Genomic DNA, 13,112 nt, shown 5'->3' on the forward strand with positions numbered 1-13,112 from the left:
CAGGACCCTTTCCTCCGTTTTATGAGCTGTGGAAAAGAAGTTCCTGTAAAATAGTCTAATAGGGGGTATAGGTGTTGTGTTAGTTGTCTCTTCAGAGGTTGCATGGCTTTTCACTTTCCTTCTTATGATGTCTTCGATGAAACCATTGGAGAAGCCGTTATTGACTAGAACCTGCCTTACCCTACAGAGTTCTTCGTCGACTTGCTTCCATTCTGAGCTGTGGCTGAGAGCACGGTCGACGTATGCGTTAACAACACTCCTCTTGTACCTGTCGGGGCAGTCGCTGTTGGCATTTAGGCACATTCCTATGTTTGTTTCCTTAGTGTAGACTGCAGTGTGGAAACCTCCGCCCTTTTCCATGACTGTTACATCTAGAAAAGGCAGCTTCCCATCCTTTTCCGTCTCGTAAGTGAAACGCAGCACGGAACTCTGCTCAAATGCCTCCTTCAGCTCCTGCAGATGTCTGACATCAGGTACCTGTGTAAAAATGTCGTCAACATACCTGCAGTATATGGCCGGTTTCAAGTTCATGTCGACTAAGACTTTTTGCTCGATGGTACCCATGTAGAAGTTTGCAAACAGGACACCTAGGGGAGAACCCATGGCGACCCCATCTACTTGCTTATACATGTGCCCATCCGGGCTCAAGAAGGGTGCCTCTTTAGTACAAGCTTGGAGTAGTTTCCTCAGAATACTTTCTGGCATATCAAGAGGAGTACAGGCTGGATCACGATACACTCTGTCGGCTATCATTCCGATTGTCTCGTCCACAGGTACGTTGGTAAACAGCGATTCTACGTCCAACGAGGCTCTTATCCCTGTGGCCCGTGTGCCCCGCAGTAAGTCCACAAATTCCTTTGGAGACTTCAGGCTGAAGGCGCAAGGAACATAAGGAGTCAGCAGGCCGTTGAGTCGCTTCGCCAGTCTGTACGTGGGTGTGGGTATCTGGCTAATGATTGGCCGAAGTGGGTTTCCAGGCTTGTGCGTCTTGACATTTCCATACGCATATCCAGGTTTATATTCCCCAATGATCTTTGGCAGGTGGAGTCCGGATTTCTTGGCGTTCACAGTTTCGATCAGTTTGTTGACCTTTGCTTTTAATTCGGCTGTAGTGTCCTTCGTTACCCTTTGGAACTTAGTTTGGTCAGAGAGTATGATGTTCATTTTCGCCAGATATTCGTCTTTTTTAAGAATGACATATATTGGCGACTTGTCACCTCTCCTGACAAATATCTCCTTGTTCTCACGAAGGCTTTTAGCTGCCGCTTTAAGCTCGGGGGACAGTATGGTGCTTCTGTAGTTGCCTCGATTCTTTCCTCCTTCTGCAATAAGTTCTGCTTGTAAGGTATCTTTGGTAGTGACCTTCTTTTGTGTCTCGAGGTCGAATATGTCGTCCAACAGAATTTCCAACTCTACTTTCCGGGCCATTTCACTCGGTCTGGACATAACATGACAGTTTATGCCCAGATTTAGGAGAGTGACTTGGTCCTCAGTGAGGTTAATTCCTGCAAGGTTCAGGAAGCCATCTCTTGGTCGTGGAATTGCCATAGGTCCTCCATATAATGTTGTTAGTTTCTTGATAATCCTTGTTTCAGTGCTGAGGTGATGTTGGTCTGTGAGGATGTCGAGGTGTTGTTCAATGCGGGTACGGATACTATGGTCGATGTTGCTATTTCTCCACTCGTTTGTAGCATGAAGTAGTTGCGTTTTGTTGTCTTTGATTTCATTCTCTGCCTTGTATATCTGATCACGAATCAGATCCTGGCGATATTTTATCGTGAAGGCTTGATTCCTTGCTGCTGGGTCGTGCACTTTAATATTAGTATATTTTGGTAGCAGTCTTTCCTGTAGACATATATTATTAAATATGACCGAAAAAGTAAGATTAATAATTCTAACACGAATTTTCTCAATCTTTCGTACATTACGCTTCACTGTTGGAGGTAAATAAAAAATCACTTCTCCAAAATTCATTTTTATTTCTAGTCTGACGCGACACGGGCGCATTTCGTAAAACTTATTACATTTTCAAAGACTTCACAAATACACAACTGATTAGAACTTACGTCTCTCTGATATTATATCTACATTTGAGTGAGGTGGGAAGGATGATGTGGCATTAACACAAGACAGAACAGGGGATATTAATAGGGTATTAAAAGTATCAACACAAGACAGAACAGAAACAATGGGTATTGAATAGAAGTGTTTGTAGAAAGCCTATTGGTCCATATTTCTTGATGCTTCTATATTGGAGTGGAGTCTTGAGGTGGGTAGAATATAGTTGTGCAATAATTGGCTGTTGATTGCTGGTGTTGACTTCTTGATGTGTAGTGCCTCGCAAACGTCAAGCCGCCTGCTATCGCTGTATCTATCGATGATTTCTGTGTTGTTTACTAGGATTTCTCTGGCGATGGTTTGGTTATGGGAAGAGATTATATGTTCCTTAATGGAGCCCTGTTGCTTATGCATCGTTAAACGCCTAGAAAGAGATGTTGTTGTCTTGCCTATATACTGGGCTTTTTGGAGCTTACTGTCCCCAAGTGGGCATTTGAAGGCATAGACGACGTTAGTCTCTTTTAAAGCGTTCTGTTTTGTGTCTGGAGAGTTTCTCATGAGTAGGCTGGCCGTTTTTCTGGTTTTATAGTAAATCGTCAGTTGTATCCTCTGATTTTTGTCTGTAGGGATAACGTTTCTATTAACAATATCTTTCAGGACCCTTTCCTCCGTTTTATGAGCTGTGGAAAAGAAGTTCCTGTAAAATAGTCTAATAGGGGGTATAGGTGTTGTGTTAGTTGTCTCTTCAGAGGTTGCATGGCTTTTCACTTTCCTTCTTATGATGTCTTCGATGAAACCATTGGAGAAGCCGTTATTGACTAGAACCTGCCTTACCCTACAGAGTTCTTCGTCGACTTGCTTCCATTCTGAGCTGTGGCTGAGAGCACGGTCGACGTATGCGTTAACAACACTCCTCTTGTACCTGTCGGGGCAGTCGCTGTTGGCATTTAGGCACATTCCTATGTTTGTTTCCTTAGTGTAGACTGCAGTGTGGAAACCTCCACCCTTTTCCATGACTGTTACATCTAGAAAAGGGCGGAAATTACATCTAGAAAAAAGGAAAATTACACCTATTAATATCCCCTGTTCTGTCTTGTGTTAATGCCACATCATCCTTCCCACCTCACTCAAATGTAGATATAATATCAGAGAGACGTAAGTTCTAATCAGTTGTGTATTTGTGAAGTCTTTGAAAATGTAATAAGTTTTACGAAACGCGCTCGTGTCGCGTCAGACTAGAAATAAAAATGAATTTTGGAGAAGTGATTTTTGATTTACCTCCAACAGTGAAGCGTAATGTACGAAAGATTGAGAAAATTCGTGTTAGAATTATTAATCTTACTTTTTCGGTCATATTTAATAATATATGTCTACAGGAAAGACTGCTACCAAAATATACTAATATTAAAGTGCACGACCCAGCAGCAAGGAATCAAGCCTTCACGATAAAATATCGCCAGGATCTGATTCGTGATCAGATATACAAGGCAGAGAATGAAATCAAAGACAACAAAACGCAACTACTTCATGCTACAAACGAGTGGAGAAATAGCAACATCGACCATAGTATCCGTACCCGCATTGAACAACACCTCGACATCCTCACAGACCAACATCACCTCAGCACTGAAACAAGGATTATCAAGAAACTAACAACATTATATGGAGGACCTATGGCAATTCCACGACCAAGAGATGGCTTCCTGAACCTTGCAGGAATTAACCTCACTGAGGACCAAGTCACTCTCCTAAATCTGGGCATAAACTGTCATGTTATGTCCAGACCGAGTGAAATGGCCCGGAAAGTAGAGTTGGAAATTCTGTTGGACGACATATTCGACCTCGAGACACAAAAGAAGGTCACTACCAAAGATACCTTACAAGCAGAACTTATTGCAGAAGGAGGAAAGAATCGAGGCAACTACAGAAGCACCATACTGTCCCCCGAGCTTAAAGCGGCAGCTAAAAGCCTTCGTGAGAACAAGGAGATATTTGTCAGGAGAGGTGACAAGTCGCCAATATATGTCATTCTTAAAAAAGACGAATATCTGGCGAAAATGAACACTAATTACACACCATTACACACCACACACTTGGTCCGGGAGACATCTCCCGTCACGCAGAGTGCACTTGCACCTCCACAGATCTCCAGTATCAGCTCTTGATACTGGTGATGGCTCGAAAGGGCCACCACTTACGAGCTATTCATGCCCGTGCCACCGTTTGGGTGGCTTCATCTTCATCTTCTTCATCTGTTTAAAACACGGGAGACATCTCCCGTCACGCTGGGTGCAGTCGCACCTCCACAGATCTCCAGTATCATCTATTGATACTGGTGATGGCTCAAAAGGGCCACCACTTACCAATTCATGCCTGTGCCACCTTTTGGGTGGCTTCATCTTCATCTTAACACATTCACAAGGGAGACATCTCCCATCATGCAGGGTGCATTCGCACCTCCACAGATCTCCAGTATCAGCTCTTGATACTGGTAATGGCTTAAAAAGGCCACCACTTACGGGCTATTCATGCCCGTGCCACCTTTTGGGTTGCTTAATCTTCATCATCATCATCCTTCTCCTTAGTCAGTCTGGTGTTGACAAAGGCTTTAACAGAGCCGAAACGTTCACCTCATTTCATATTTCTCTGTGGATTTTCCGCATATATATATATATATATATATATATATATATATATATATATATATATATATATATATATATATATATATATATATATATTTGCCGTTACTGTGGCTCAGCAAAGCATGTGCGTTGCTGAGCCACAGCAACCTTCCGTGTCACCGAGGCCTCCCCACCATTTCCCCCCTCACTCTTTTCGGCCTCAAAACCATTCCCCACTCCACCGTCCCCTCTTCGTTCCCACTATGCTCCACTTCCCTGTCCCTTTGTTCTCCCCCACCGTTCTCCATTCCCCCATCCCCTTGTCCCCACCATCTCAAACTCCTCCGTCCCCTTGTCTTTCCCCACCATTCCCCACTCCAGCATCCCCTCTTCCTTCCCACCATGCCCCACTCCCCTGTCCCTTTGTCCTCCTCACCCTTCTCCATTCCCCCATCCCCTCGTCCCCGCCATCCCCAAACTGGCATCGATATAGTAGGTATATGAAAAGATGTGCTTTTTCGAATGAAACGTTGTATCAAAAATTCAAAGCAATCGGTGAAGAACTTTTGGAGATTACAGCATTTTTTGTCCTTACATCCAACAGATGGCGCTGTTTTTCAAAAAAAGCTTGTTTTTTTCCTCTCCCAGGTGAGGCACGTATATAGTAGATATTTAAAAAACGCGCCTATTCGAATGTAACGTTGAGTCAAAATTTCAAAACAATCGGTGAATTTTTTTTTTTTTTTCTTTTTAGCAGGGATAATCCTGCGCGGGCCCTAAGCCTCTGGCTGGCCCACTAATTGATGCTTGTTTCTGGATTACTTGGGCGGAGGATGAGTATTCATGACTCGTATGGTCGCTTCAGTAAGATTTTGCCATATGTGTTTAACAACTTCCTCTGCTCTGTTGAATCTAAGGTGAAATCTGAACGGGTTTGTAACTGTGCACTGTGTTAGATAATGTTCCAGCGGTCTGTCGGGCAATCCTCCACAGTGTTGACATGCAATCGGTGAAAAATTTTCGGAGATTAGCGAATTTGAACAAACGAACATTTCCATTTTTAATCATATAGATAATCTAAATAAATGAAAATGTAAATGTAAGGTCCGATATCTTCCCAAATGGTCTGATGTTCCCATCAGAAAATTGGGAACATCAAGTGATCAGATGTTCCCATCACTGAAATATATAAAAATCTGTAAAAAAAGTGAAATGAAAATATGAAAAAGTATAACAAATAAACTATACTCACGAAATGTACGGTATGGTAAACAACACAGCTCAATTCCAAAGCAATTCACACAAAATAATTAAATCAAAATGAAAATAAATCAAAATCTATGAAAATTCTATTTATGAATGCAATCAGAAACGCTGAAATGGAATTGTAACATATTTAGTATAGCATGTGTGTTGCTCTTACATGCAACAGATGGCGCTGTTTTTCAAGAAGAGCATAGTTTTACCTGTCACAGGTGTGGCATCTATACTTATACTTACGAAATGAATGGTATGGTAAACAACACAGCTCAATTCCAACACAATGTCACACATAATAATTCAATAAAAAATTTAATTTATCGAAATATATGAAAATAAAATATATCAATGCAATCGGAAACATAGAAATGGAAATCGTGACATATTTAGTATACCGTGCATGTTGCTATTATATGCAATAGATGGCGCTGTTTTTCAAAAACGTATGTTTTTATCTGTCACAGGAGTGGCATCGATATAGTTTGTATATGAAAAGACGTGCCTATACGAATGCCACGTTGTATCAAAATTTCAAAGCAATCAATGAAGAACTTTTTGAGATTTCAGCATGTGTTGCCCCTTACGTCCAACAGATGGCGCTGTTTTTTAAAAACGGCATGTTTTTTTCCTGTCACAGGTGAGGCATGTATATAGTAGATATTTAAAAAGACGCGCCTATACGAATGCAACGTTGTGTCAAAATTTCAAAACAATCGGTAAAGAAGTTTCAAAGATTTCCTTCACATGGAAAATCACATGAAAAACACGGTTTTTCAGAAAAAAGCATGTCTTTTTTTTTTATCGTCACCTACGTCACATCTAAATAGCATGTATATAAAAACCTGGCCGGATGCGAATGGAACTTTTTTTTTTTTTTTTTTTTTTTTTTTTTTTTTAGCAGGGATAATCCTGCGCGGGCCCTAAGCCTCTGGCTGGCCCACTAAGTGATGCGTGTTTCTGGTTTACTTGGGCGGAGGATGAGTATTCAAGACTCATATGGTCGCTTCAGTAAGATTTTGCCATATGTGTTTAACAACTTCCTCTGCTCTGTTGAATCTAAGGTGAAATCTGAACGGGTTTGTAACTGTGCACTGTGTTAGATAATGTTCCAGCGGTCTGTCGGGCAATCCTCCACAGTGTTGACATTTCCTCTCATCTTCCGGAACCTGTAAGCCTATTTCCCATGCACATGGGTATCCAAGCCTGATGCGATGTAAGTGCACTTCTGTTGTTCTACTGCCCCCTTTCATCAAACTAAGTGTTTCGTAGTTGGTTGAATTCTTGTACCAACCCGCAGATCCTGATGTTGCAACTGCTGTGGTGTGGGCACTGTACATCATTCGCATTGCTCTGTTTCGAATTACTTTCTTCATCTGGGATAGACTCTGTGGTATGTAAATGTCTACATTTCCCCTCTTAGTAGCAAGTTTTGCAGCTTCGTCTACAATGTCATTTCCTATTAGTCCCACATGACTTGGCACCCAGTTGATAAGCACCCGACGGCCTTGTCGTTTGAGTGTGTGCATGAATGACAAGACATTTGTGATCAGATGGATGTTATCACATATGTGTTCTTGTTGCAAGGTTTCAATGGCGGTTCTCGAATCTGTATGGATGATAACATGTTGTCGGTGTTCAGCAAGAGCATGTTCCAAAGCCTTTTGAATGGCTAGCATCACTGTTTGTAAAGTCGAACACCCATTTGAGAGCCTCCAACTATATACAGAGTTTCCTGCTTTAACTGCAGCTCCGGTTTCATGTCCCTGCTGGTCTACTGACCTATCCGTGAAGTAAGTGAAGCTGTCGGATGCCATGTTTGCTTCTATATGCATCTGTGCAATGTTATGTAGCAGATGAGGATGTGTCTGGTTCTTCTTTCCTTCAAGAGCCATAATCTTAAAGTCTGCTGGCAGAGATTCCCAAGGGGCTTGTATAACAGTCTGCATGTATGTCGTCGACACCCCTCTCAGTGACTGTGTTTGCCATATCGAACGTATTGATGGTGTTTATCGCACAATGGGTCCACCTGTTGCCATTGGAGGCTCTTCTGTCCAGAGTTAGTGCTCCAGTGATTATAGCTTTAAGTGAACGGATTCTAGGTCTAGTCAATATCTTGGTCAGCATGCACGCAGCAATCCTCTTTACCCTTATTTCAAGCGACGTTAGCTTTGTTTCGAGTCTTAGGTTCAGTATTTTAGTCCATCTGGGAGCACCTGTTATGATTCGCAATGCATCATTTTGAAGAACCTCAACGTTTGCCCACTGACCAGGAGAAAGAGTGAGTAAGGCAGGTGCTGCATAATCAACCAGGGAACGAACGGCGTGTATGTAAAACATTCTCAACACTCTGTGTCCCGCTCCTAGACGGGGCCCTGTGATTGCTCTCATTATATTCATTCGTGACTTTGCTCTCTCCTTTAGATATTGAATTTGCTTATTGAATGTCATTTTAAAATCAATCCACACTCCGAGATAACGATATTGTGTAACCCACTGAAGGTTAATGTCTTGAATGCGTAGGTGCCTGTCTGGAGCGTGGCCACCTAGTCTCATCGCCTTAGACTTCTGTGCAGATATTTTTAGCCCTAAAACACTGCATTCAGATGTCACTTTATCTAAAGCACCTTGAGCTTTATTTAGAAGTGAAGGACCTGTAATGACTAATGCTAGATCATCAGCATAGCTTAGCAATTTAACCCCTTCTGTAAAGGTCATGGTAGCGAATGGAACGTTGTGTGAAAATTTCAGAGCAATCAGGGAAGAACTTTCGGAGATTAGCGGTTATGCACAAACGAATATTTCCATTTTTATTTATATAGAAGATATATATATATAAATATATATATATATATATATATATATATATATATATATATATATATATATATATATATATATATATATATATATATATATATATATATATATATACACACACATAAATGTATGTACTACTTCTTCCAAAACACAAATTGCTATTTTTGTAGTTTAATTTTCAGGATTATGCACGAAAAAGTTTGGTTTCTTCATGAAATACCGAAATGAAAAGCGACATTTATTTAATTGCTCAGTGGTGAGTCAATATTGAGTTCAATCATTTTATATAATTCTACTATGATTATTTATGTTTTGAATGATATTTGTTATACGTTTCATTATTATTGTAAAATTATTTGACGTTCTTAATGTAATTGTTTTATTCACTTTCTCTCTTCCGTCTCTTTTTGTATGTACTATCTCCATCATCCCCACACTAACTCTTATCTTTATCATCTCGTCACTGTCTTCTATTTTCATCGTCCCCCCCCCCCACAACTTCCTGTCTTTATCATCCCCTCACTGCTTCCTGTCTTTATCGTTCCTTCGCTGCTTCCTATCCTTATCCTCCATCACTGCTTCCAACGTTTATAATTCCCTCATTGCTTCCTATTTTCATCATCGTGCCATTGTATCCTGTCGTTATCATCTCCTTCTTGCTCTCAGTCGTCGTCACCGTGTTATCTATCATCGTCCACATTCCTCTTTCTCTATCACTCTCTCCCACTTTATTTGTCGACACTCTTCTCAACTCTCGCTTTCGTCATCCTATTTTGCTTTCTTCTTATATGAAATTTTTATCATTAAACATATATTTTATGGTATTGAATTTTAGTGTTTCTCATTCCTCCGCTCTCCCTCTTTTCCCTCTCTTTCTCTTTTCTTTGTTTCCTTCTCTTTTTCTTTTCTCTCTTCTCCCTCTTTCCATCTTATTAAATTTTTTTCTTCACTTTACATTTTCCAACTACTTGGGCTGAACAATATACGGGCGAGGGACGGTCTCGCTTCATGCTGGTCGGCGTTCAATCCCCGACCGTCCAAGTGGTTGGGCACCTTTCCTTTTCCCGGTCCCATCCCAAATCATTATCCTGACCCCCTTCCCAGTGCTATATTCGTCGTAATGGCTTGGCGTTTTTCTCTGATAGTTTCCTTCCTTCCTTCCTTCCTTCCTCTGCTCCCACTCTCTTCCTGACCCATTTACCTCTTACCTCTCACTATCTCTCCCTGTTCCTTTCCTTTGCTGCTCTTCCAATATGTCCATGCTGGTGGGTGGTGTCTCACCGTGGGTGTTCTTACTCCCGCCCTGCAGGTCGCCCCGGCCCGGTACACAGCTGCAGAGTGACCAACCACACAGCCCACGGCTTCATGGTAAACTGTGTCTCCGGCCCCCTGAGGAGTGTCAACACCCAGTACACACTGCTCGTCTACGCTCAGGTGGGTGTCTGCTGGAGGGTGTTCTATGTCTGCTGGCTGGTGTTCTGTGTGTGCTGGCTGGTGTGGCGTTTCTGCTGGCGGCTGTTAGGTGTCTGCTGGCAGGTGTTTTGTGTCTGCTGGCGGGTGTTCGGTGTCTGCTGGCAGGTGTTTTGTGTCTGCTGGCGGGTGTTCGGTGTCTGCTGGCAGGTGTTCTGTGTCTGCTGACGGGTGTAGCGTGTCTGCTGGCGGATGTAGAGTGTCTGCTGGCAGGTGTAGCGTGTCTGCTGGCGAGTGTAGCGTGTCTGCTGGCGGGTGTTTGGTGTCTGGTGGCTGGTGTTCCGTGTCTGCTGGCGCCCATAGTGTCTGCTGCTGGCGGGTGTAGAGTGTTCGCTTTCCTGCAGAGGGGCAGGTTTATTTGTCTATGGTGGGTCCTTGTTGGAGCTGTTGTTGTTGTTGTTGTTGGAGTTAGTGTTATTGTTGTTGTTGTTGGTGGTGGTGATGGTGTTGTGGTTGTTTTTGGTGGTAGTGGTGGTGGTGGTGGTGGTGGTGGTGGTGGTGGTGGTGGTGATGGTGGTGGTGGTTGTGGAAAAATTCCCGGGATTGATATATGAGGAGAACTACTTAAAACTTGTATTGTACTAAATAAAAAATTACTGTATGCAAAATTAACACAATTGAAGTCCCTAGATAGGGTTGTAAATCCTTGCTCCTCTAGTCCTAAAGACTGACTGTGGGCTGTAAGGGGCATGTGGATCCTTAAGTGTGAATGAAGAAGTTGATTGAAGATCTACAATCCACCTGCAGACAATTCAACACATCAGCTGTTATGAGCCACTCTCTTCACTCTTATTTAGATAAAGCACTAGGAATTTTCCTTATATATATAGTCCAGGTACTTCTCCAGTTTCAAGAGAGTAATCATTGGTGATAATGATAAGTTAGTGTGGTGGTCTTTACTGAAAATGGTCGCAAGGCACCGTCATGTGTTTGCACTGTTTATGTAAACAAACGTTCTGGCCTCGGGTGCTGGTGGGCGCATCTCTTCTATCCATTGTCCCCCATGCTCCCTGAGCAATGTAGCCTTCAATGAATATTTATTGATTATTTTTACTGTCTAGACATATGATTATGATAAAATGTGATTAAAATAAAATTAGATATAGGATTTAAACATTATCGATAGTACTTACCTGTTTGATGGGGTTCTGGGAGTTCTTCTACTTCCCAAGCCCGGCCCGAGGCCAGGCTTGACTTGTGAGAGTTTGGTCCACCAGGCTGTTGCTTGGAGCGGCCCGCAGGCCCACATACCCACCACAGACCGGTTGGTCCGGCACTCCTTGAAGAAAACAATCTAGTTTTCTCTTGAAGATGTCCACGGTTGTTCCGGCAATATTTCTGATGCTCGCTGGTAGGACGTTAAACAACCGCGGACCTCTGATGTTTATTCAGTGTTCTCCGATTGTGCCTATGGCACCTCTGCTCTTCACTGGTTCTGTTTTGCATTTTCTTCCATATCGTTCACTCCAGTACGTTGTTATTTTATTGTGCAGATTTGGGACATGTCCCTCCAGTATTTTCTAAGTGTATATTATTTGGTATCTCTCTCGTCTCCTTTCTAGTAAGTATATTTGGAGAGATTTGAGACGATCCCAATAATTTAGGTGCTTTATCTCGTCTATGTGTGCCGAATATGTTCTCTGTATTCCCTCTTGTTCAGCAATCTCTCCTGCTCTGAATGGGGAAGTGAGTACTGAGCAGTACTCAAGACGGGACAACATAAGTGATTTGAAGAGTATAACCATTGTGATGGGATTTCTGGACTTGAAGGTTCTCGTAATCCATCCTATCATTTTTCTGGCTGAAGCAATACTTGAATGGTTATGCTCCCTAAACATAAGGTCGTCGGACATCATTATTACCAAATCCTTGACATGCTGTTTTCCTACTATGGGCAGATTCGATTGTGATTTATACCCTGTATTATGTTTCAGATCCTCATTTTTGTCGTTTCTTAGTACCTGGAATTTATCACCGTTAAACATCATGTTATTTTCTGCTACCCAATCGAAAACTTTGTTAATGTCTGTTTGTAGTTTTTCAATGTCTTCAGCAGAGGTAATTTTCATGCTGATTTTTGTATCATCTGCAAAGGATGACACGAAGCTTTGACTTGTATTTTTGTCTATATCTGATATGAAAATAAGGAACAGCAGTGATGCAAGGACTGTACCTTGAGGAACAGAGCTTTTAACTGCACTCGGACTCGATTTTATTTGATTGACTGTTACTCTTTGTGTTCTGTTCGACAGGAAATTAAGTATCCAGCATCCTACTTTACCAGTTATATCCATTGACCTCATTTTGTGTGCTATTACTCCATGGTCACATTTGTCGAAAGCCTTTGCAAAGTCTGTGTATACAGCATTTCATGACCCACCATACTAGGGAGGTCATCTATGTAAAGATCGTTCTGTTTTAACAATATCTAGCATTCACTCCTATAATACTGATCTAACCACTTGGGCTGGACGGTAGAGCGACAGTCTGGCTTCATGTAGGTCGGTGTTCAATTCTCGATCGTCCAAGTGGTTGGGCACCATTCCTTTCCCCAGTCCCATCCCAAATCCTTATACGCATCCCTTCCAAGGTCTATATATTCGTAATGGCTTGGCTCTTTTCCCCTTGATAATTCGCTCTTATAATACTGAGCATTCGAACTGTGATTCTGTATTTTTTTCATATAACAATAATTGATTAATGAGAGTTATTAATTTGAAATTAACAGTTTTCTTGTGTGAGCGGCGACTTCTCAATTTGTGCTAATTGGTGAACCATTTCTAACATTAGATATATTACCTTATATATTGTTGCGTAATATATTGTGACATTAGATAGTGTTATGTAGCATATTGTTACTTTGGATAGTGTTACGTATGGGGA

The 13,112-nt window shown here is 41.9% G+C and overlaps 1 protein-coding gene across 1 annotated transcript in view; it reads left to right on the forward strand.

Annotated features, from left to right (window-relative positions):
• The window catches only part of LOC138371800 (muscle M-line assembly protein unc-89-like), a 193,017-nt gene extending 180,830 nt beyond the window's left edge, over positions 1-12,187 (forward strand). The window contains exons 5-6 of the mRNA XM_069336825.1: positions 10,069-10,193; positions 12,164-12,187. Of these exons, the coding sequence (XP_069192926.1) occupies positions 10,069-10,193; positions 12,164-12,187 (149 nt within the window). The remainder of the gene's footprint in view (positions 1-10,068; positions 10,194-12,163) is intronic.
• Positions 12,188-13,112: the final 925 nt, after the last annotated feature.

This window comes from Procambarus clarkii, chromosome 36, assembly GCF_040958095.1.
Source record: "Procambarus clarkii isolate CNS0578487 chromosome 36, FALCON_Pclarkii_2.0, whole genome shotgun sequence".
Taxonomy (NCBI): domain Eukaryota; kingdom Metazoa; phylum Arthropoda; class Malacostraca; order Decapoda; family Cambaridae; genus Procambarus; species Procambarus clarkii.